Source organism: Cheilinus undulatus, linkage group 22, assembly GCF_018320785.1.
Source record: "Cheilinus undulatus linkage group 22, ASM1832078v1, whole genome shotgun sequence".
Lineage (NCBI taxonomy): Eukaryota > Metazoa > Chordata > Actinopteri > Labriformes > Labridae > Cheilinus > Cheilinus undulatus.
The window spans coordinates 35,681,303-35,706,519 of record NC_054886.1 but is presented as its reverse complement, the minus strand read 5'-3'; the positions used below and the strand labels follow the sequence as shown (position 1 = coordinate 35,706,519).

Sequence of the window (25,217 nt, the reverse complement as noted above, 5' to 3'; positions counted from 1 at the left end):
CATCCATCCATCCATCCATCCATCCATCCAACCATCCATCCATCCATCCACCATCCATCTGTGCGACATCCATCCATCCATCCATCCAACCATCCATCCATCCATCCACCATCCATCTGTGCAACATCCATCCATCCATCCATCCATCCATCCATCCATCCAACCATCCATCCATCCACCATCCATCTGTGCGACATCCATCCATCCATCCATCCAACCATCCATCCATCCATCCACCATCCATCTGTGCGACATACATCCATCCATCCATCCATCCATCCACCTTTCTAGGGAGTCCTCGGACAGTTGTCAGTTTTGCTAAGTTTTTACTCAGTGTCCAACTTATAAAAAAATGAGGTTGACACATCCTTTAGATTAGATTTCCTGTTTGTTTGTTTTTTTGGGGGGGTAAAAGCCTCATGGTTGAAGTCAAAAATCTTTTCACGGTTCCATGTCAAAAACAGTCTCAACATAAACTCAGACAGCTATTATTGTGCTTCTTAATCCAACCATTGTTGTGTCTTTCTCCCACCTCCACAGTCGATCATGTTGTACTCGTTGGGTCGCTCTATAGGCCAGCAGTCATACTCGCTGTTGTCCAGGTCGTGCCAACAACATGTCGGATCCACGCAGCAAACAAACACCTGAAACACACAGCACTCATTAGACCTGACTAAAGGAGCAGGACTCCTATAACAGTCAGGTATACTTCTAATAACCCTCTAGCTAGGAAATCTGTGCCTGATTATGATACGCTTCAAGCATTTTAAGCCTCTCACAATAGTAGAAAGGAACTAATGAGAAGTAAATCTGAATTCATATTATCCATAAAAAGTCTTTAACATTTTTGCTCAGTAGATATCTATTGAATGTTAGACTCATTTAAACGCAGTACGACCTTTTATTCTGCATTTTAAGATTTCCAACAGCTTCCCAAATTTTTATTATTTGCAACAGAAAAACAAAACACAAACATTTTTAAGGTAATGTTTGAAAAACTGTACTTCTCCTGAAATTTTAAGGTTGCATATATAATTTGACCACTTTCACTCAAACAAATCTCAGTTTTAATTGTTGAAGTAAAGTATACAAGCAGAAATTCTTACCAAAATCAGAACACAAAATCTTTTACTTTTCCTCATGATGCTCCTAAATGGTGGACGGATGTTCTTGGAGCTCTGGAGCTTCTGAAGGTCTGAGTCCTGACGCGGTGATGAGGAGGAGAGAGAGAGAAAGGGAGACACCAGAGACCGGAGAGAGAGCTGAACCTCCACTGTGCTCAACATGGAGCTGATTCAGGTTTTAACTGCCCCCTGGTGGAGATTAGTAACCGCACTGATGTTCCTCTACAGTCAGCAGCTTCTGTTCAATCTAAATGTGAAGTCTCTGATCCAGCCATGCTGCTCAGATGACAACAGGAGGGTTATGAGGACAGAGGAGGATTCTTTAAAATCACATGATTAACAAAAAAAAATCACAAACCAGATCAGAATTTAAAACACAAATTTAAAGGAAATACAAATAAAAGAGGATGTCATCTTCTAAAGCCAAAAAAACATTCCAGCCTTGCTGTTGAAACATAAACTCAACATTTAAAGCCCATTAAACATTTCACCCTTGCCTATCAAAGAGGATGTCATCCTTTAATTCCGACAAAACATTCCAGCCTTGCTGATGAAACATGAGCTTGTCATCTAAAGCCCATTAAACATTTCACCCTTGCCTATCAAAGAGGATGTCATCCTTTAATTCCGACAAAACATTCCAGCCTTGCTGATGAAACATGAGCTCAACATTTAAAACCCATTAAACATTTCACCCTTGCTTTTGAAAGAACATGTCATCTTTAAAAGCAAATAAAACAGTCCACCCTTTCCTTTCAAAGACGATGCAAGCCTTTTAAGGCCTTTAGCATTCCATCCTTGCCTTTAGACATGTCAGTGACTAAAGCCCGTAAAACATTTCACCTTTGCTTTGAAAGTTGATGTAATTTTCTGAAACCTATAAAACATTCCATCCTTGTCTTTCAAGATGATGTCACCTATTAAGTTTGATAAAACATTCAATCCTTGCCTTTGAAAGATGATATCCTTATCTGATGCCTATAAAACATTCCATCCTTGCCGTTTGGAAGATGGTATCCTTATCTGATGCCTATAAAACATTCCATCCTTGTCTTGTAAGATGGCATCATGCCTCCTTGCCTTCCTTTAAAGCCTGTTACCTATTTTTCTTTAACCTTTGTTTTAACAGATGAAAGGCCGTCGAGATCTCACAGGGGTGACCTATAAAACATTTCATCCTTGCCTTTTGCATTCAGGCTAGTCCAGACCTTGCCCTCTTTCACTGTGAAGCCATGGTTTTAGCCATGGTATTGAATTTCCCTTCGGGGATAAATAAAGTTCTTGTATTGTATTGTATTGGTGTTGTAACTCATTTGGAATATGGCTCCAGCGGCTTCATTTGTTTGGTAATTTTCTGATAAATAAGCTCAATCTGTTTATAGTTAACGTAAACGGAAACAGGCAGACGCCAACGGAGCATGCGTGTTTATGTGACAGCAGAGAGAAGGAGAGAGAGAGGTAGAGAGATGTGTCTGTCAGTATTTAACTCTCCCACTCTGCTCCTCTCCTCTTCTACCAGGGCTCCACAGGTACGCGCCACAACGAACGTTCGAATCCCAACCACCAATCAAAGCGCGCACGCTCAGATCAAAGCGCACACTGTTGATCGAAGCACGCACGACGAGAGCACACTACTCCAGAAGGTTCGTGTGCGCGCGACGCTCGGCCGGTGCACTGTTGCTGGGGAAAAGTTTAACGGTTTTTTGGACCTGAAAAACTCGGGTTTTCTCACAGAAAAGAGTGTTTTTATCGTCTGCTGTCGCGTGTTTTTTTAATCCGGTTATGTTCTGCGTCTATTTATGACATTTCAACTACCGAGAAGAGGTTTTCACCGATTTTACCGCCGAAAAACCGAGTTGATATTAAGAAAAAATGAAGTTTCTCTAACGTCTTTTACCGACGGTTGAGTAGAACATCTTTCGCTTTGTGTTATTTTATATTTCAATCGTGTAAAGGAAGGATTTAACGGACTGTTTTAAAAAAAATAACATTGAGGCGAAATATTTCACACGAAGGGCTCCGTTTAACCCGTTTTTAAATGTTTTTGACGTTTACCCCAGTGGGTACTAGCTCCCTGAAGTCTCGCTGAGATGTCTCAAACTTTTCCCCTGTGTAGATTTTAACGCTCCTGTCTCGGATAAAAGTGGGATTATCCAGGTGGGTTAAACCGGGACACCGGGTCTACAGGAGGAGGATGCTAACCCGGGTCCCCCTGGTTCTGTTGACCTGGTTCTTTGTGTGGAGTCAGGGCCAGCATATAGACTACGACAGGTAAGCAACAACAAAATCATCATGTAGACTCATAGAAAAAGGTCATATTAAGGGGTTAATCCAGAGGTTTTCAACGTGTGTGAGAGTGAGCCTCCCCTAAGTGGACCCCCACCCACATAAAGACTCAGATTGAAAAAACAAACATATTTCCAAACATTTATGTCTAATTTTAAATATTTTAACAGTTTTATAGCTTTGATATTTTGGTCTGCAAGTGTTCTTAAACATCTGTCTTTACCAGGTAATCAGTTATTTGGTTTCAGTAATGAATTTATTGCAAAAACTACCTGATTATTCTGCTCTGATAATCCTTAAAGTAGTGTTACTCAACCAAAGAGTGTAAGTGGTGAAATGTGGCAAAAACAGCTTGAAGTAGCAATAAAAATAAGTTAAAGATGGTAAAAATGGTCAAAAAGCAGCAAAAATGGGTGAAAATGGGCAAAAATTGGGATAAAAAACTGAACCAAAAAAAGATGGTGAGAAGTGACAAAAAAATTAGTAAGGTCCAAAGGTGGCAAAAACAAGGCAAAAAATGAGTTTAAAAAATGGGTAAAAGCAGTCAAGAGTGGCAAAAATGGGCGAGAAGTATGAAAAAAGTGGTATTTGGGCAAAAAGTGGCAAAAAAGGGCAAAAATAGGAAAAAAATGGCAAAGAGAAGTGGCAGAAATGGGCAAAAAGTAGGAGAAAAGTGGTGTTTAATGATAAAAGCATGCTTAAATGGACAAAAAGTGGCAAAAGAGTGCAAAAATAGGGAAAATTAGCGAAGAAATTTGGCAAAAATGGGCAAAAAGTAGGAAAAAAGTGGTATTTGATGACAAAAGGATGCTGAAATGAGCAAAACGTGGCAAAAATGGCGAAAAAGGGCAAAAATTGGTAAAAATGGCAAAAGATTTGGCAAAAATGGGCAAAGAGTAGGAAAAAGTGGCCAAAAATGATGAAAAAGGGCAAAAATTGGAAACAAATGGCAAAGGGAAGTGGCAAAAACGGGCAAAAAGTAGGAAAAAAGTGGTATTTGATGACAAAAGGATGCTTAAATGGGCAAAAAGTGGCAAAAAAATAGTGAAAAAGGACAAATGTTGGAAAACATAAGGCAAAGAGAAGTGGCAAAAATGGGCAAAAAGTAGGACAAAAGGTGGTATTAAATGACAAAAGGATGCTTAAATGGGCAAAAAGTGGCAAAAACATTTCGACAAAGGGCAAATGTTAAAAAACATAAGGCAAAGAGAAGTGGCAAAAATGGGCAAAAAGTAGGAAAAAAGTAGTAAGGTAAGTGTACCCATTAAGTCCAGGCACCATCTAAGCCCACTTGCAACTTTGGAGTCAAATTTTAAAAAAGAGGGGCCTTTCTAATGTTATACATTATTTTTTCCAGTCACACAATTTCTGAATTATATGTCAGCTTTTGTTTGGCACCAATCACATTTGTCGATATTGAATAAGGCCCGCCTACATTTGTGCGGTCTCAAGGAGGCTCAGATAAAGTCGCCTCAAAACTTTGGTGTTTTGGACCCTCAGAAAAAACCTCTGTTCAACTATTTTCAGCCACTGACTTGGTAAATACATTCATATCATGTAATCTGAGAGATTATTGATTTGTTTTTGTGTATAAACCAGTAGTTTTTTGTCATTTCTAACTATTTAGTTTCATGTGAAAAGCTGAGTCATGCTAGCTAACGTAGCGATCGAATCACTAGTCAATACATGTAGCCCTACTGATAGATACACTGCTTAAGGATTAAAAATGATAAGTACACAAACAAAGTGTTTTCTTATTCATTTTACATAAATCTTCAAATTGAGACACAAAAAAGGGTTTGGGTGGGTGAAATATTTTCAAAAAATTTATTTTATCTAAATTGGGCTTAAATGGTACAGTGGCCCAAATAACAGCTAGCATAAGCTAACTTTGAACAAGAACCCCTCCATAATTCAGAAAGTTTGGCTAAAGAGGGATGGCAAGTTTTACAGCATATTTAGGCTACAGGCGTTTCTTTATGCATTTGTTTCATTTTGGCGAGAAAATATTATCTTTATTTCCCTGGTAGTCACTGTAGAAACATTTAAGCCCAGTCTGTTCCATTTAAGACCATCTTATGTGTTTCAATAGGAAATAATGACATTTTGAGGTTTGATAGCTTTTCACTGTAATCCTGTGTTGGATGTTGTTATACTAACTTCATTAACACCAGTACATCACAGATCACACACTGCCCAGAAGAACTGTTATGTCAGTTAATTTGAGAAAAATGCCAACAAAAAGGAAGAATTACAGCAACTGTCCTAAAATCATCATTGTTACAGCCAAACATTAAATCCTAGTTCAATACGATATTGTTGATGCACGATAATGTCATTTAATACTTTTAAAAACAAATACATTTTTTTATTTTGTCAATATTTAATCAAATTTTATAAATATTAAATAAAATGTTCAATGAAATGTTAAATACTGAAGCCAATGAAAATTAGTTTGAGGCCTACTTAGTCATGTTTGTGGTGGTCCATTTTTACAAGCCAAACATTAAATCCAAGTTCAAAAAATCAATTTTAACATGTATAACATGTTACTGAATGAATATGTGTTTACTACCTGAAAAATATAATAGATTTTTATATTTCTCTAAATAAATGTGGTTGTGGGCTTAAATGGTGCTTAGGTACCAATTAAGCCCATGCCATCCTTTTGACTTTATTCATAATTTTTTTTAATTTGTTCTTTAAAATATGCATAAGTAAATAAATGTACTTTTAAATGAGAGATTAATTCTTCATTTTAACAGATGATCATGTTTATAAACCATCTAAGTATCTATGAAAAATATGTGAACTTGGATTTTGGTAGGCTTCATGGGTACACTTACGTTATTTAATGACAAAAGGATGCTTAAATGGGCAAAAAATGGCATAAAAATGCGAAAAAGGGCAAAAATTGGAAAAAATGGCAAAGAGAAGTGGCAAAAATAGGCAAAAAGTAGGAAAAAAGTGGTATTGAATGACAGAAGGATGCTTAAATGGATGAAAATGAACAAAAAATGGCATAAAGGGGCAAAAAAAGTTTCCCTTTTTTAAGGTTTTCTGGGGGAATAATATTTAAAATGAAGACATCAAAGAGCCACTAATAATCACGCGTTGAGTATCACCGCTCAAAGTTACTATAAGTCTATTCATTTAGCTCCATGCACAGCAGAAGTTAGCAAAGAAAATCACTTTTTTTTTTTCAGGTTTAAGGTTCCACGCCTCCCCTGAATTTCTGTGGCGCCCCCCAGGCCCGCCTCACACTTTGAAAACCACTGGTTTTATCCATTTAAAGTTCTGCAATGCTATAACATGATTTTCTAAAACAAAACTGGGCTATCATGAGTCCAAGATTCTATCATTTGATACAGGGGGGTTAAAGGGGGCAGCTTTCTGGGATACAGCCAAATTCTGGTCCCTTGGGGTCAGCAAAACCGTGATTTATCATAAAGTTAATCTGTGATAATCACGTTTATTTTTTATGTGATTAATAACCACTCTGATCAAAGCAACAACAAAGTCATGCTGCAGTATAAAACAGCCTTTTTCTAAGTTTAAACCTCTTTTCTTCACACAGAATTATCTTTTTATTTGTGACTACCAATATGGATAGGCTCACTCAACTAAAACATTAGGAAAGTAATGTTCCGAGCTAAGCTGTCAGGCTGACAGACAATAAAGGGTTTATCAGGGTCCATTCTCTGGTTTATCAGGGTCCATTCTCTGGTTTATCAGGGTCCATTCTCTGGGTTTATCAGGGTCCATTCTCTGGTTTATCAGGGTCCATTCTCTGGTTTATCAGGGTCCATTCTCTGGGTTTATCAGGGTCCATTCTCTGGGTTTATCAGGGTCCATTCTCTGGTTTATCAGGGTCCATTCTCTGGTTTATCAGGGTCCATTCTCTGGTTTATCAGGATCCATTCTCTGGTTTATCAGGATCCATTCTCTGGTTTATCAGGGTCCATTCTCTGGTTTATCAGGGTCCATTCTCTGGTTTATCAGGGGCCATTCTCTGGGTTTATCAGGGTCCATTCTCTGGTTCATCAGGGTCGAATCTCAAGTTCATCAGGTCTATTCTCTGGTTTATCAGGTCCATTCTCTGGTTTATCAGGGTCCATTCTCTGAGTTTATCAGGGTCCATTCTCTGGGTTTATCAGGGTCCATTCTCTGGGTTTATCAGGGTCCATTCTCTGGTTTATCAGGGTCCATTCTCTGGGTTTATCAGGGTCCATTCTCTGGGTTTATCAGGGTCCATTCTCTGGTCTATCAGGGTCCAGTCTCTGGGTTTATCAGGGTCCATTCTCTGGTTTATCAGGGTCCATTCTCTGGTCTATCAGGGTCCATTCTCTGGTTTATCAGGGTCCATTCTCTGGTTTATCAGGGTCCATTCTCTGGGTTTATCAGGGTCCATTCTCTGGGTTTATCAGGGTCCATTCTCTGGTCTATCAGGGTCCATTCTCTGGGTTTATCAGGGTCCATTCTCTGGTTTATCAGGGTCCGTTCTCTGGTTTATCAGGGTCCATTCTCTGGTTTATCAGGGTCCATTCTCTGGTTTATCAGGGTCCATTCTCTGGTCTATCAGGGTCCAGTCTCTGGGTTTATCAGGGTCCATTCTCTGGTCTATCAGGGTCCAGTCTCTGGGTTTATCAGGGTCCATTCTCTGGTTTATCAGGGTCCATTCTCTGGTTTATCAGGGTCCATTCTCTGGTTTATCAGGGTCCATTCTCTGGGTTTATCAGGGTCCATTCTCTGGTCTATCAGGGTCCATTCTCTGGGTTTATCAGGGTCCAGTCTCTGGGTTTATCAGGGTCCAGTCTCTGGGTTTATCAGGGTCCAGTCTCTGGTTTATCAGGGTCCATTCTCTGGTCTATCAGGGTCCAGTCTCTGGGTTTATCAGGGTCCATTCTCTGATTTATCAGGGTCCATTCTCTGGTCTATCAGGGTCCAGTCTCTGGGTTTATCAGGGTCCATTCTCTGGTTTATCAGGGTCCATTCTCTGGTCTATCAGGGTCCATTCTCTGGTTTATCAGGGTCCATTCTCTGGTCTATCAGGGTCCAGTCTCTGGGTTTATCAGGGTCCATTCTCTGGTTTATCAGGGTCCATTCTCTGGTTTATCAGGGTCCATTCTCTGGTCTATCAGGGTCCATTCTCTGGTCTATCAGGGTCCATTCTCTGGTTTATCAGGGTCCATTCTCTGGTCTATCAGGGTCCAGTCTCTGGTTTATCAGGGTCCATTCTCTGGTCTATCAGGGTCCATTCTCTGGTCTATCAGGGTCCAGTCTCTGGGTTTATCAGGGTCCATTCTCTGGTTTATCAGGGTCCATTCTCTGGTTTATCAGGGTCCATTCTCTGGTCTATCAGGGTCCATTCTCTGGTCTATCAGGGTCCAGTCTCTGGGTTTATCAGGGTCCATTCTCTGGTTTATCAGGGTCCATTCTCTGGTCTATCAGGGTCCATTCTCTGGTCTATCAGGGTCCATTCTCTGGTTTATCAGGGTCCATTCTCTGGTTTATCAGGGTCCATTCTCTGGGTTTATCAGGGTCCATTCTCTGGTTTATCAGGGTCCATTCTCTGGTCTATCAGGGTCCGTTCTCTGGTTTATCAGGGTCCATTCTCTGGTTTATCAGCGTCCATTGGCTGGTTTATCAGGGTCCATTCTCTGGTTTATCAGGGTCCATTCTCTGGTCTATCAGGGTCCGTTCTCTGGTTTAGCAGGGTCCATTCTCTGGTCTATCAGGGTCCGTTCTCTGGTCTATCAGGGTCCGTTCTCTGGTTTAGCAGGGTCCATTCTCTGTTTTATCAGGGTCCATTGGCTGGTTTATCAGGGTCCATTCTCTGGTCTATCAGGGTCCATTCTCTGGTTTATCAGGGTCTATTCTCTGGTTTATCAGGGTCCATTCTCTGGTTTATCAGGGTCCATTCTCTGGTCTATCAGGGTCCATTCTCTGGTCTATCAGGGTCCATTCTCTGGTCTATCAGGGTCCATTCTCTGGTTTATCAGGGTCTATTCTCTGGTTTATCAGGGTCCATTCTCTGGTCTATCAGGGTCCATTCTCTGGTTTATCAGGGTCCATTCTCTGGTTTATCAGGGTCCATTCTCTGGTTTATCAGGGTCCATTCTCTGGTCTATCAGGGTCCATTCTCTGGTTTATCAGGGTCCATTCTCTGGTTTATCAGGGTCCATTCTCTGGTTTATCAGGGTCCATTCTCTGGTTTATCAGGGTCCATTCTCTGGTCTATCAGGGTCTATTCTCTGGTTTATCAGGGTCCATTGGCTGGTTTATCAGAGTCCATTCTCTGGTTTATCAGGGTCCATTCTCTGGGTTTATCAGGGTCCATTCTCTGGTTTATCAGGGTCCATTCTCTGGTCTATCAGGGTCCATTCTCTGGTTTATCAGGGTCCATTCTCTGGTTTATCAGGGTCCATTCTCTGGTTTATCAGGGTCCAGTCTCTGGTTTATCAGGGTCCATTCTCTGGTCTATCAGGGTCCATTCTCTGGTTTATCAGGGTCCATTCTCTGGTTTATCAGGGTCCATTCTCTGGTTTATCAGGGTCCATTCTCTGGTTTATCAGGGTCCATTCTCTGGTTTATCAGGGTCCATTCTCTGGTCTATCAGGGTCCATTCTCTGGTTTATCAGGGTCCATTCTCTGGTTTATCAGGGTCCATTCTCTGGTCTATCAGGGTCCATTCTCTGGTTTATCAGGGTCCATTGGCTGGTTTATCAGAGTCCATTCTCTGGTTTATCAGGGTCCATTCTCTGGGTTTATCAGGGTCCATTCTCTGGTTTATCAGGGTCCATTGGCTGGTTCATCAGGGTCCATTCTCTGGTTTATCAGGGTCCATTAGCTGGTTTATCAGGGTCCATTCTCTGGTTTATCAGGGTCCATTCTCTGGGTTTATCAGGGTCCATGCTCTGGGTTTATCAGGGTCCATTCTCTCGGTTTTTCAGGGTCCATTCTCTGGTTTATCAGGGTCCATTCTCTGGTTTATCAGGGTCCATTCTCTGGTCTATCAGGGTCCATTCTCTGGTCTATCAGGGTCCATTCTCTTGGTTTTTCAGGGTCCATTCTCTGGTTTATCAGGGTCCATTAGCTGGTTTATCAGGGTCCATTCTCTGGGTTTATCAGGGTCCATTCTCTGGTTTATCAGGGTCCATTGGCTGGTTTATCAGGGTCCATGCTCTGGGTTTTTCAGGGTCCATTCTCTGGTTTATCAGGGTCCATTGGCTGGTTTATCAGGGTCCATTCTCTGGGTTTATCAGGGTCCATTCTCTGGTTTATCAGGGTCCATTCTCTGGTTTATCAGGGTCCATTCTCTGGTTTATCAGGGTCCATTCTCTGGGTTTATCAGGGTCCATTCTCTGGTTTATCAGGGTCCATTCTCTGGTTTTTCAGGGTCCATTCTCTGGTTTATCAGGGTCCATTGGCTGGTTTATCAGGGTCCATTCTCTGGGTTTATCAGGGTCCATTCTCTGGTTTATCAGGGTCCATTCTCTGGTTTATCAGGGTCCATTCTCTGGTTTATCAGGGTCCATTCTCTGGTTTATCAGGGTCCATTCTCTGGTTTATCAGGGTCCATTCTCTGGTTTATCAGGGTCCATTCTCTGGTTTATCAGGGTCCATTAGCTGGTTTATCAGGGTCCATTCTCTGGTTTATCAGGGTCCATTCTCTGGGTTTATCAGGGTCCATTCTCTGGTTTATCAGGGTCCATTCTCTGGTTTATCAGGGTCCATTCTCTGGGTTTATCAGGGTCCATTCTCTGGTTTATCAGGGTCCATTCTCTGGTTTATCAGGGTCCATTCTCTGGGTTTTTCAGGGTCCATTCTCTGGTTTATCAGGGTCCATTAGCTGGTTTATCAGGGTCCATTCTCTGGGTTTATCAGGGTCCATTCTCTGGGTTTATCAGGGTCCATTCTCTGGTTTATCAGGGTCCATTCTCTGGTTTATCAGGGTCCATTCTCTGGTCTATCAGGGTCCATTCTCTGGTTTATCAGGGTCCATTCTCTGGTTTATCAGGGTCCATTAGCTGGTTTATCAGGGTCCATTCTCTGGTCTATCAGGGTCCATTCTCTGGGTTTATCAGGGTCCATTCTCTGGGTTTATAAGGGTCCGTTCTCTGGGTTTATCAGGGTCCGTTCTCTGGGTTTATCAGGGTCCATTCTCTGGGTTTATCAGGGTCCATTCTCTGGGTTTATCAGGGTCCATTCTCTGGGTTTATCAGGGTCCATTCTCTGGGTTTATCAGGGTCCATTCTCTGGGTGTATCAGGGTCCATTCTCTGGGTTTATCAGGGTCTATTATTCTCTGGGTATTTTAGGGGCCTCCTATTTACTGACTGACTGCACATATACACAGACTACAGTGTGGTACAATAACGTTGCTGATGTATTTGTGTATTTATGATGGTGCCGTCAGTGAAGGGGGGAAGAAGTGAAAAGTGTTTTAGTACTTTTTGACATGATGCATCATTTAAAAGTGGAGATTACTTGCTAAAGAAGCTCTTGAATTTTATACTTGCATAGTTTTCAGTATTGTCAATGGTTTGTGCACTTTGAGCTCTGCTGTGGCTAAAATATAACTGAAGATCAGCGTTTATGTAAAGTTTCTGTTCAGTTTGATCTTAACCATCTTTAGAATAATGGAGGTTATATTGCTTTTTTTAATCATGGCATCCTCAAAAGTACCAAATGTTTGGACAAGCTTCATTCAGAAAGGGTGTAAAGTGGGGGTGGCAGTGGTTCAGACTGTAAGGACTAGGTTTGGGACCTGGAAGCCTGTTTTTGTACGTGCATGCATCTCAGCCTACGTTTGAGCAGCATGTTTAACAGCAGAGTGTCAAAACTGATTTCCCCTTAAGGGAATTACAAAATAAATCTTCTTAAGTGACAGTACAGTAACAGAGTAACAGAGGAGGGACCTGTGACCAAACAGTCCATGCTGCATCATAGACGAAGTTAAATTTAAAGAATAAGAAATAAAACCCAGAAGCGTGTGATATGTGGGTTAAGGAAACAGGGAAGAAAGGGATGTAAGTCTGGGAAAGAAGAATAGGAATGCAGCAGAAAGTGTTGGAAAGCATGACGGGAAGGAGAAAGTATGTAGAGGGAGTGGAAAGAGAACGATCCCCCCTCCTGTCTGACTGATATCATTCATGTTGAGACAGGCACGTGGAAACACAACACGGCGAGAACGTCACACTTCAGCCTCTGTGAACCACAGCAGCACACAGTGAACCACTTTTAACATGAAATCAGATTTTACACTGACATGGTGAGAGATTTCACGCTCTTATTTTGAAATTCTTGACGCCTAGAAGATCCCTAATACAACCACATGTTCATTCACACAAAAACTAAAACATACTGCATTCCTATGATGACTGGAGCTGTAGTGAATTTTAAACTTTGAGGCAGTAACAGTAACAATCTGACAATATTATTATCTGTTTAATACCACGGCAACACAAATAAAAGTACAGGGTTGGGAAGTTTGAGGTTTTAATCATGAAACATTTCAATACTATACAAAACGACTAAATTAAAAGAATCCTAATCAACAAAGAAAACACCAATTAAAAGTGGATTTAGAGTGAAGGGATAAAGGACAGGGTTGAGAAAAAGGGAGGTAGGAATGTAGGGATGGAGTAAAGTGCCAAAGACAGGTCGATGTAGGGATGTAGGGAAAAAGTAAAGGGTCAAGGAAAGGAGGGATATAGGGATGTAGGATGAAGGGAAGGGTTAAGTGAAGGTAAGATCTAAGGATGATGGGTAAAGTTAAGAAGGATGAAGGGATGAAAGAGAGGGTTAAGGAAAGGATTGAAGTTGGAATGGAGTAAATGGTTGCGGGATAGAGGGATGAAGGACAGGTTTAAGAAAGGGAAGAATGAGGAGAAAAAGGAGGGTGGAGGGATGTAGGGATGCAAGGATGAGGAAAAGGGTGGAGGGATGTAGGGATGCAAGGACGAAGAAAAGGGTAGAGGGATGTAGGGATGAAGGACAGGTTTAAGAAAAGGGAGAATGAGGAGAAAAAGGAGGGTGGAGGGATGTAGGGATGCAAGGATGAGGAAAAGGGTGGAGGGATGTAGGGATGCAAGGACAAAGAAAAGGGTAGAGGGATGTAGGGATGAAGGACAGGTTTAAGAAAAGGGAGAATGAGGAGAAAAAGGAGAGGGTGGAGGGATGAAGTGATGCAAGGATGAAGAAAAGGGTAGATGGATGTAGGGATGCAAGGATGAAAGAAATGTTGGAGGGATGTAGGGATATAGGGATGAAGTGCAGGGATATAAGGATGCAGAAAATTGTGGAGGGATGTAAGTATGTATGCAGAGAAGGATGGAGGGATGTGGGAATGCAGGGATGAAAAGGGGGTGGAGGGATGTAGGGATGAAGAAAATGTTGGAAGAATATAGGGATGCAAAGATGAAGGAAAGGGTGGTGGGGTGTAGGGATGCCAGGATGAAGGAAATGGTGGAGGGATGTAAGGATGAAGGGAAGGCTGGAGGAATGTAGGAAAGAAGGAAAGGGTGGAGGAAAGTAGGGATGTAAGGATGAAGGGAAGGGTAGAGGGATGTAGGGATGAAGGAAAGGGTGGAGGAATGTAGGGATGTAAGGATGAAGGGAAGGGTAGAGGGATGTAAGGACAAAGGGACTGGTGGAGGGATGCAGGGACCTTGGGATAAGAAAAGGGTGGAGGGATGCAGGGACCAAGCAGTAAGGCATGAGACACAGGAGTACTTTTAAAGAAATTGTGGGCTTTTATTTTACCCAAACAAAGGAAAACCAAATTTGCAAACCAACTTATAAGAACAAGAGGTCAACTTAATATAACTTTAAGTAAGCAAGACAAAATTAAGGTGTAAACTGAAATAAACAGACCTAACACAATGAGACAAAGGGAGTGAATTTATAGGTTTGGCCAAACCAAATGAAACACAAGAGGGATAGACAAAATGGACACTAAACTAAACTAAATACAAAGCAAAACTAACTAAACCCAAATCCCCCTGTGACATCATGGCTCTTGGTCTGCTCCAACGAGGTGGCTTCAGCATAAAAGTCCTCTCTGCCCTTGGCCACACCTTTTGTCTGAACCAGGAAGTTCCCTCCCCCACCATCCAGGTAACTCAAAAGAAAGAAACAAGGATTAGAACAAAAGAAACATGTGTAATCTTACATTGACCAAACTGTGCGCACCAGGTTCAAGCAATCTAAGATTAAACACATAAATAAACTAATACCATATCACATTGTGTAAACTATTTGTGGTAAAATGAACAAATGAAACTAATGTTTGTGTGGTTTACTGCAAAATAAATGTTTGTGAGGAACAAAGGAGGTTAATGTGTGGGTTTAAGTAATATTACCCTTGTGTGGCATCAGCCATCACAGAATAAAAAAGCGCGGAGGAATGTAGAGATAAAAGAAAATGTCAAAGGATGTAGTGCTGTAGAGTTAAAGTCAAGGTAGGAAAAGATGTAGGGATGAAGGAAAGGTTGGAAGGATGTAAGGATGATGGAAAGGTTGGAGGGATGTAGGGATGAAGGAAAGGTTGGAGGGATGTAGGGATGAAGGAAAGGTTGGAGGGATGTAAGGATGAAGGAAAGGTTGGAGGGATGTAGGAATGATGGAAAGGTTGGAGGGATGTAGGGATGAAGGAAAGGTTGGAGGGATGTAAGGATGATGGAAAGGTTGGAGGGATGTAGGGATGAAGGAAAGGTTGGAGGGATGTAAGGATGAAGGAAAGATTGGAGGGATGTAGGGATGAAGGAAAGGTTGGAGGGATGTAAGGATGATGGAAAGGTTGGAGGGATGTAGGGATGAAGGAAAGGTTGGAGGGATGTAGGGATGAAGGAAAGGTTGGAGGGATAAAAGGATGAAGGAAAGGTTGGAGGGATGTAGGAATGAAGGAAAGGTTGGAGGGATGTAAGGATGAAGGAAAGGTTGGAGGGATGTAGGGATGAAGGAAAGGTTGGAGGGATGTAGGGATGATGGAAAGGTTGGAGGAATGTAGGGATGAAGGAAAGGTTGGAGGGATTTAGGGATGAAGGAAAGGTTGGAGGGATAAAGGGATGAAGGAAAGGTTGGATGGATGTAGGGATGAAGGAAAGGTTGGATGGATGTAGGGATGATGGAAAGGTTGGAGGGATGTAGGGATGAAGGAAAGGTTGGATGGATGTAGGGATGAAGGAAAGGTTGGAGGGATGTAGGGATGAAGGAAAGGTTGGAGGGATGATGGAAAGTGTGGAGGAATGTAGGGATGAAGGAAAGGTTGGAGGGATGTAGGGATAAAGGAAAGGTTGGAGGGATGTAGGGATGAAGGAAAGGTTGGAGGGATGATGGAAAGTGTGGAGGAATGTAGGGATGAAGGAAAGGTTGGAGGGATGTAGGAATGAAGGAAAGGTTGGAGGGATAAAGAGATGAAGGAAAGGTTGGAGGGATGATGGAAAGTGTGGAGGAATGTAGGGATGAAGGAAAGGTTGGAGGGATGTAGGAATGAAGGAAAGGTTGGAGGGATAAAGAGATGAAGGAAAGGTTGGAGGGATGTAGGAATGAAGGAAAGGTTGGAGGGATGTAGGGATGAAGGAAAGGTTGGAGGGATGTAGGGATGAAGGAAAGGTTGGAGGGATGTAGGGATGAAGGAAAGGTTGGAGGGATAAAGGGATGAAGGAAAGGTTGGATGGATGTAGGGATGAAGGAAAGGTTGGATGGATGTAGGGATGATGGAAAGGTTGGAGGGATGTAGGGATGAAGGAAAGGTTGGATGGATGTAGGGATGAAGGAAAGGTTGGAGGGATGTAGGGATGAAGGAAAGGTTGGAGGGATGTAGGGATGAAGGAAAGGTTGGAGGGATGTAGGGATGAAGGAAAGGTTGGAGGGATAAAGGGATGAAGGAAAGGTTGGATGGATCTAGGGATGAAGGAAAGGTTGGAGGGATAAAGGGATGAAGGAAAGGTTGGAGGGATGTAGGGATGATGGAAAGGTTGGAGGGATGTAGGGATGAAGGAAAGGTTGGAGGGATGTAGGGATGAAGGAAAGGTTGGAGGGATGTAGGGATGAAGGAAAGGTTGGAGGGATGTAGGGATGAAGGAAAGGTTGGAGGGATGTAGGGATGAAGGAAAGGTTGGAGGGATAAAGGGATGAAGGAAAGGTTGGAGGGATGTAGGGATGATGGAAAGGTTGGAGGAATGTAGGGATGAAGGAAAGGTTGGAGGGGTGTAGGGATGAAGGAAAGGTCGGAGGGATGTAAGCATGAAGGATAGTGTCCAAGAATAGAGAGATGATGGTTAGGTTGGAGATATTGAAGAATAATGGAAGAGGGATGAAAAGCTGATATTCATATGTGAAGGATAATGAGCACTGCTTTTACACTGTGAAGAAACCTGAGGATTATGGACCTGTGATGGCAGACTTGGTTAAAGTTAAAGTAATGGACACAGATGATCAGCTGGTGTGAGCTCATGAGAGTACAGCATAGGGGTACTGGAGAGGCTGTGATCAGAGAGCTATCTGTTGCTGTCATTAAGGACTCCCCTGTTTACTCTCTGGTTTTAGATAAAGAGAAAAATGAAGGGTCAATGTCATGAAAACTCTTACAGTCAGGATGCAGACATTTGAAGCATTTGGTGAAAATATTCATAAGTGTAATTGTGTGTTGCAGCTGGACGAACCAGGCGCCGTTGTCCAATGGTCTCTGTCGCTATGGTAACAGCGTGGAATGTTGCTGGGGCTGGAAACAGATGGACTGGGGACGCTGTCAACGTAAGGACAAGATAAATATACCAGAAATATATCAAATATCCCATACTGGTGCTAGAATAGAATTAACTCTTCCTCTTTTGGTGTCATGTGGAGCAGTGTTTCAGAGCATTTCATTTTTTTTTTTTTTTTTTTTTTTTTTTACAGTTCTTTATAATTGCGTACCTCACTGATGCTGTCACGCCTGTGTTTGCATACTGCCCTGCAGTCTCATGCCATCTTATAATCGTAAAAGGGGCTTTCTCTATGCTAATCATAAGAAACATGCACGTTCTTCCAGCTTGCAAGCACCTGGCAGATGAGAAAAATCACAAGGAGATCCTGGTGAATGAGGCCCTGAGTTTGTATAGATTGATAAACTTGTAAATACATATTTTAATACTCTGGTTTCAGCTCACTGTCAGCAGGGCTGCAAGCATGGTGAGTGCGTCGCTCCAGACAGATGCAGATGTCATCCAGGATACACTGGCAAGGCCTGTAACCAAGGTAACCCCATCCGTCTGCGGTAGGAGCCTCTCTACTTTCACACAGATTCGATTTCCCATCATGCATCAGAGAAAGAAAGACAGACACATTCCTGTCATGCTTGTTTGACCTGCAAAGGCAAGTTTCCCTTGCAGACCCCCAAAACACACAGACAGACACAAATGCACGCACACAAACACGACCACCTCCAAACTTAGACCAGAGTGATCTCCACCCACCTCCACACCACCAGAGTTATAATTATCTGATTAGAGGCTGCATTATGAGTCATATCCTGACTATAAAACAACATCTGGTTTTAAACTCCGCCCTCAAACACAAACATAAACACGCTGACTTTAAACGCCTCTGTGACTAACAGCTCTGAAGGTCAAAGGTTAATCCTACAGGATGACAGGACGAGTGAAAGCAGAGAAAAATGTTCCTCACAGGTTAATGTTTGATTCCTCCCCTCTCACCTCCTCTCTGTTTGTCAGACCTGAACGAGTGCGGCGTGAAGCCGCGGCCCTGCAAACATCGCTGCATGAACACGCTGGGCAGCTTCAAATGTTACTGTCTGGACGGGTACACGCTGCAGCCGGACGGCAGCTGTAGGAGTGAGTCCATGCACACATATTCATTCAGACTACAGGTCCACACCAAGCCCCATTCCAAAAAAAGTTGGGACGTTTTGTAAAATGTAAACAAGAAAGGGTTGCATTAGTGCCTATGGCGTGGGCAGCTCCAACATCTGGAAAGGAACTATAAATGTAAAAAGTAGAGAGAGGTTTAAGAGCAACATATGCTCCCATCCAGATAACGTCTCTGTCAGGGAAGGCCTTGATTATTTCAGCTAGATGATGCTAAACCACATACCACATCCATCACAACGGCATGGCTTCACAGGAGGAGAGTCCAGGTCCTGAACTGGTCTGCCTGCAGTCCAGACCTTTCACCAACAGAAAACATCTGATATGTTGTTTATTATTTTCACAGCGCCCCAACTTTTTTGGAATGGGGGTTGTGATTAATTTTCAGAACAAAGTAAGAGGCATGTTTTATGGAACTGAACGCCTTTTGTTGATGTATTCAGATGCTCAAACATGTTACCACGCTAATTGTCAGTACGGCTGTGAAGTCATCAAGGGGGCGGTCCGGTGCACCTGTCCATCACCAGGGTTACGGCTGGGACCAGACAGACGCACCTGTGTCGGTCAGTGGAGTGATTCTCTTTGTGAGGTTTGATGAAGTACTGACGGACTCTTCAGTTTGTCTAACTGACTCTCTCTGCAGACGTAGACGAGTGCTCGATGAGCGGCGGCGGCGTGTGCCCTCGTCGAAGGAAGTGTATCAACACGTTCGGCAGCTTTGTGTGTAAATGCCACCTAGGCTTCAAACTTATCTACGTCAATGGACGATACAGCTGCATTGGTGAGACGTTCAGGGACCTTCCACAGCGTGGGAAAGCTCTGAATATTAACATTTACAGTAATAGTGATCACTCTCTCTCGCTCTGTTTCCAGATAAGGACTCTCGGCCGTTCTGTTCTCTGAATCCGTCCTCTCCAAAGTGCAAGTGTAAAGATGGCAGCTGTAAAGGTGAATTTAAGTTCAAATGAAACTAGTTTTGGTGTCTACTGCCCTGTTCACATGGGATTAGAATCACCTAGGGACCTCTGGTAATAATCTCTTAGGACGTCAGTGTTTTCAATCCCATGCAAATCAGCCATTTCTGTAATTTGTGGAATAAAACTCCCGTGTCACATTACCAACCATAGTTTAGTGCACACAGAGGTCCACAGGTAATACTAATCCTGTGTGAGCAAAATTTCTAGAATTTAGGGTGGTAAATGACATCGTAGGAGATTGTCAATAAAGGAGGAGGGAATCTACCAATGATGGCTCTGTGAATACAGAAATATTCTGTGCTGATCTCTACATTGACCCAGTGAGGGCCAGACTAAGGAGCAATACAAGTCACAATGATGCAGGATAATAAAAAATCATCTTAAACTGCAGCACTGTCACCAGGACACATTCAGTTTCTACACGTAGACAAAGTAGCATCAAAAGTGTCATTGCTCTGCCTTTAGATAATCATGTATTTGGTCTTATTTGGGTTTAATGTTTGTTTTAGACCAGTTAAAGCTTATTGGAAAGCATTAAAATCAGAAAGAAAGTTTAACTTTATGATGGAGCTGATGAATATAACACTGTATCATCTGCATAAAGAGGATCTTTACCGTTTATCTACATGTCAATGATATGCAGTGTTATTTTGTGTGTGCTCAAAGTTGATCCCTGGAGTACTAGCATGTTTAATATAGTAAATGAAAAGGTGAAATTTTCTTATTACGTGATGTTTTTTCTCCAAGCTGTCCCTAAAGTAACGCTGGAGCCGAACAGACCGAGAACTACAACAACTACAACTCCCATCACCACCACTGCTGCTACTATGATTCCCCTTACTACAACTACAACTAGTCCCACAACAATTCCCCTTATCACTACCACCACTACTATACCTATCACTACCACCACTACTATACCTACCACACCTACAACTACTACACCTACCACACCTACAACTACTACACCTACCACACCTACAACTACTATACCTACCACACCTACAACTACTACACCTACCACACCTACAACTACTACTACCACATCTACAACTACTACTAGTACTACTACTATTACCAGTACTTTACTTAGTACTACTTCGTCAACCTTGCCTCTGACAACTACTACATCTACAAGCACAACTATGCCAACCACTACAGTGCCTACCACTACTACTCCTACTACTGTTCTTACTACTACATCTGTTACTACTACACCTGTTACCATGACTATTTCAAGCACAACACCTGCTGCTACCACCACACCGATGATGACTACTACTTTTCTACTTACTACAACAGGCTTTGATATGACTACCACCATTTCTACTACCATACCAACTACTACCACCACTAATTCACCGACTACTACTATAACTAAAACTCCCCCCCCCACTACTACTAACATTACAACCAGGCTGCCCACTGCAACAGCTTTAACCACTACGACTGCACTTACAACCACACTGTCAGCGACCACCTCGCTGATAACGAGCACGGTGAACAACAGGATCAACAAGGACGTGACGCACAGACAGCGAGGAGACGTGCACAGTAAGGACCAACACACATCTGTGGGGCAACAATGTCAGAATTTTGAGTTTAAAGTCAGAATTCTTGATCAAAGTCAGAATTCTCTGATTAAAGTCAGAATTCTCAGCTCAAGGTCTGAGATTAAAGTCAGAATTCAAAGATCAAAGCCTGAGATTAAAGTCAGAATTCAAAGATCAAGTCTGAGATTAAAGTCAGAATTCAAAGATCAAAGTCTGAGATTAAAGTCAGAACTCAAAGATCAAAGTCTGAGATTAAAGTCAGAATTCAAAGATCAAAGTCTGAGATTAAAGTCAGAATTCAAAGATCAAAGTCTGAGATTAAAGTCAGAATTCAAAGATCAAGGTCTGAGATTAAAGTCAGAATTCAAAGATCAAAGTCTGAGATTAAAGTCAGAATTCAAAGATCAAAGTCTGAGATTAAAATCAGAATTCAAAGATCAAAGTCTGAGATTTAAGTCAAAATTCAAAGATCAAAGTCAGAATGGAAAGTCAGAATTCTGAGATTGAAGTCATAATTCTTATGTAATTCTTAGAATTTTGAAATTGAGGTCAGAATTTCAGGATAAAAAACAGAATTCTGAGATATTTTTCGTAAAAAATCCAAACTCTAAGAATAAAGTCAAAAATTCAAGCTTAGATTTAGAATTTTGAAATTAAGGTCAGGATGATGCCTCAAGGTTTTTTTGAGGTCCATCTTCTTTCTCAAATTTTGAAAGTCAAAATTCTGCTTTTCTTTCTCAGAATTCAAAACAAAACAAACTTGGATCTCTAGAACATTTATTTATTGTCCCTCGCTCGTGTCTAAATATGACGGTTGAGGATTTCTGAAGTTAAATGTTCAGCTGTAGCGGTCTCCATGTGAACTCTTTCATTTGTGATTTTTCTTTGTTTTCCAGTCCCTCGACATCCCGGTCAGAACCAGGTCTGGGAGTTTGACATCGAGCTGGGAAACACGGCCGACGACGCCAGAGACGATCCAGGTCAGCTGATGCTCATCACATGTATTACCTGGCTTCTTTTGGTTCTGTTTGATGTCATTCAGACTGATCTGAATGTCTGCTGCAGAGGTGGGTGTACTCCGCTGCACCTTTGACCACGGTCTGTGTGACTGGACGTCTGACAGAGAAGGAGACGTTCACTGGGAGACGGCTCAGAGCCCTGCAGGTAAGACAGACACCTTAGACATAACACCAGCACTATTCTGATGATCTAGCCTGCTTGTACCAGCTAATATCAGCTGCTAGCTGCTGCTAGTGAAGTCATCAGTAACTGCTGAGCTCTGTGCTGATTCAGGCTGCCGCCACATACGTCACCTTTCCTCAGATCAGCCAGAATTAACCATAGGAGACGCTTTTTACTGCTTTTTTATACTATTTTAAACCCATCTGTGCCGCCTGTTTTGTTGCCCTTTAACCAACTTTGGGCGATTCTTTTTTGTCACTTTAAATCCATTTTTGCTGCTCTTTGGCCTTTAAATGTGAGTTTTAAACCATTTTTGCCATTATTTTGTGCACTTATAGCACATTTCTGCAATTTTTTTGCCCTCTTCTACATCTTTTTGCCTGTTATAACCCAATTTAGCCATTTCTTTGCATCACTTTATGCCCTTTTTTTTTGTTTTTTTTTTTTTGTTTCTGTAACTTCACACCCATTTTTGCCACTATTTTGCCACTCATGCCCATGTCACTTTTTTGGCACCTTCATTCCAACTTTTAGCCCTTTTTGACATATTTTTCAGTCTTTTGATCCAAGTTTTCACCCAATTTTTCAACTTTAAAGTCATCTTCCCCCATTTATACCATAAATTTGCTCGTTGTATACATTTTTTCCTGTTTTTTTGGCTATTTTTGCTTTTTGTTGGGCATTCATAATCCACTTTTGCTACTTTTTGACCTTTTTTGCGTCTTTATGCTGATTTTGCCTCTAGGTCTATTTTTGACACTTTTGGTCACATTTTTTCTGCTTGTTGCCCATTTTTACCACTTCTTTGTGACATTACACCCATTTATGTCACAGTTTTTTCCATTATTTGCCACTTTACACTATTTACAACTTTATGCCCATTTTTAACACTTTTTGGTCATTTTAAACCCTTTTGTCACTGTTTTTGCCACTTTCTATAGCTCTTTTTACTGTCAAACCCACTTTTTTTTCACGACTATTTAATTATTTTTCATTAAAGTTGACTGAGTTTCTTCTGCTTTTTAGCTAATACTTGTGCATGTTATGGCTCTGAAGTCTAACATTACTTCCCTAATGGCTTGGTTCAGTGTGTCCATCCACATTGTTAGCATTACCAATAAAAAGGTAATTCTGTTTTAAGAAGAGAGGTTTACTTTTTGAAAAAGTCAATATTGTTCTATAGCTTAGATAAATAGAATTCATCTTTATTCATCTTTAAAATAAGATATGGTTTTCACAGCTTAAAGGTAGAATATCCGACATTTTACACTTAAATGTAATAAAAATCAAACATATGCTATGTAAATGTTTTTCTGAGTACAGTATCAACACACTGAATTAAAACTTCGGTACCCTGTAGTTTCGTTTATATGGGATGTTTATAACTGTCCGGACCGGATTGGGGTGGTAACCTTCTCCTCTGGCACACGCCCCTCTCCTCCTAGATGCGTCCCCAGGGGCAGCAGTGCTGCTGCAGGTAAATGTTTCTCCCAAACAGCTGAGAGGAGGGTAAATGGCAGACTCCAGTCCAAAGCGGCCGACCGAAGGCCTGCCACCGACTTCCCCTCCACCTAAAAAGCCTCGACATTTGCCTAGGAAACCCTCTGACAAAGCGAAAGGAAAAACTAGAGTTAATATCGGACTTGCTTTTCCTCGGTGGCGAGCCCTACGCGACGCTAAAAAGCTCTCGCATGACTCAGAACTGGCTTTGCTTCTCGTGGATGCGTAAGTAGGCTACATCTTTTCATTCATTATGCGCATTGTCTCAACGTTTGTCCAGTGTTGATGTATTGACACAGCGCTATTCTTATGGTTGGACATTTAAGCTGAGTGTGATAGCGCGGCTGAAATAAATGTGGGGGAAAAATGAATGAAAGCTAGGTGTGCTAATGTTAGCCTGCTGCTAATAAATGGAGGCTGCAGACGGAGGTAGCTCTACTCAAATCAGGTAGTGTCTCAAATTTTTTTTATCTCAAATCACCCAAGTCTTGTTTGAAGCTGATGTTTTCATGTTTAATTGATGCTATAACAACCGGCCAGGATAAGAAGAGCTCGTGAAATGGTTTACTGCAGCTGAAAAAAGATATTAGCAGTAAAGGTAGCCTTGAACGTTACATATAAACTTGTATATGATCGCTGTTTAGGATCAACAGAAGCTAAAGTGGCTAAAGAGGGAGGCTTCAAAGTGGCGGAGGTGTGTCAAAAACTCCTCTTTGTTTACATTTTCAAGGCTTTGCTCTCCTACGACACCTAGTGGGAAAAAAATCGCATAGTCTACCTTTAACTTTACATTGGCCCCTATTAGACCGGACCCTAGAGGGTCCTCCCCTGGTCACCACTCCTAATAAATGATAGAATATTAAACACTTAGAACTCAGACGTTGAGATTTGGACTAAAAGTGACAACAACACGACTAAAATCTCAGGGTTTGACAGTAGTTGTATTAATCCAAAACAGTCATGGTTCAGATTAAGCAGTCACGCGTCAAATACATCTGCCTACACCGTTTTACTTTATTACACTTCACTGGGACCGTAGAGATGTCTGAGTCGTTCTGTACATGCTGTCCTGCAGGTCTCTTAATGCTTCAGGGAGCTAAAACCACCACAACAATGTTAAATTACTGATTTAGTCTTTGATGAACTCTTTTTGTCCCAGGTGGGCGCTATCTGTCCGTCCCAGAGCTGAAGGTGGGACAAAGGAGCATCCGCGGCGCTCGACTGGCCATCCAAATCGTCCCACCCTGGAGCCATGGTGACCTGTGTTTCTCCTTCTCCCATTGGCTGACGGGGCACCATGTGGGCGTGATGCAGCTGTTCGTCAGGGGGGCGGGACAGGGTCAGAGGTAAACCATCAGACACGCGCACGTACATAAAAACCTCCTGTGGTGTTCACCTGGCGTCTGATTGGCTGCTCCAGGTACGGCCCTGCCCTCTGGAGCCGGACCGGTGGACACGGATGGAGACACACCCAGGTTACCTTGACGACGGCGGATAAGGTAAAGGACGTGAACACGTGCTGAGACAGCGTTTTTTTTATAGGCCGGCGTGCTGATGTCCATGTTTGTGTGCAGGTGTTACTGAGGGCGGAGAGGAGGAGAGGCTGGCGAGGGAAGATGGCTGTTGATGATGTCACACTGCGGCGAGGGACATGTCGGTGACATCACAGAGACACTCAGACTGTATTTAAAGGGCTGCTCCGCTGTTTTTTTAATGACAAACA

General features: G+C 42.1%; 2 protein-coding genes across 2 annotated transcripts in view; one reads left to right on the top strand and one right to left on the bottom strand.

The window, feature by feature from the left end:
- LOC121504373 (atrial natriuretic peptide receptor 1-like) overlaps positions 1 to 1,142 on the bottom strand; it is a 22,064-nt gene extending 20,922 nt beyond the window's left edge. The window contains exons 1-2 of the mRNA XM_041779082.1: positions 1,107 to 1,142; positions 533 to 644 (exon numbers count right to left, since the gene is read on the bottom strand). Coding sequence (XP_041635016.1) covers positions 533 to 644; positions 1,107 to 1,142 — 148 coding nt within the window. The remainder of the gene's footprint in view (positions 1 to 532; positions 645 to 1,106) is intronic.
- Positions 1,143 to 2,757: 1,615 nt separating this feature from the next.
- Positions 2,758 to 25,217, top strand: LOC121504397 (nephronectin-like). The gene is made up of 14 exons (XM_041779116.1): positions 2,758 to 2,767; positions 3,241 to 3,395; positions 17,070 to 17,170; positions 17,561 to 17,653; positions 18,130 to 18,249; positions 18,726 to 18,845; positions 18,926 to 19,063; positions 19,156 to 19,230; positions 20,007 to 20,813; positions 21,709 to 21,792; positions 21,878 to 21,976; positions 24,654 to 24,840; positions 24,915 to 24,993; positions 25,069 to 25,217. The coding sequence occupies exons 2-14, from the start codon at positions 3,319 to 3,321 to the stop codon at positions 25,153 to 25,155; spliced, it is 2,067 nt and encodes a 688-aa protein (XP_041635050.1). The 5' UTR covers positions 2,758 to 2,767; positions 3,241 to 3,318; the 3' UTR covers positions 25,156 to 25,217.

Coding starts and splice junctions, on each gene's coding strand:
- LOC121504397 (XM_041779116.1), top strand. CDS start 3,319: ATGCTAACCCGGGTCCCCCTGGTTCTGTTGACCTGGTTCTTTGTGTGG. Junction 18,846..18,925: donor AGACAGACGCACCTGTGTCG/GTCAGTGGAGTG, acceptor CTCTCTCTGCAG/ACGTAGACGAGTGCTCGATG. Junction 19,231..20,006: donor TAAAGATGGCAGCTGTAAAG/GTGAATTTAAGT, acceptor TTTTTCTCCAAG/CTGTCCCTAAAGTAACGCTG.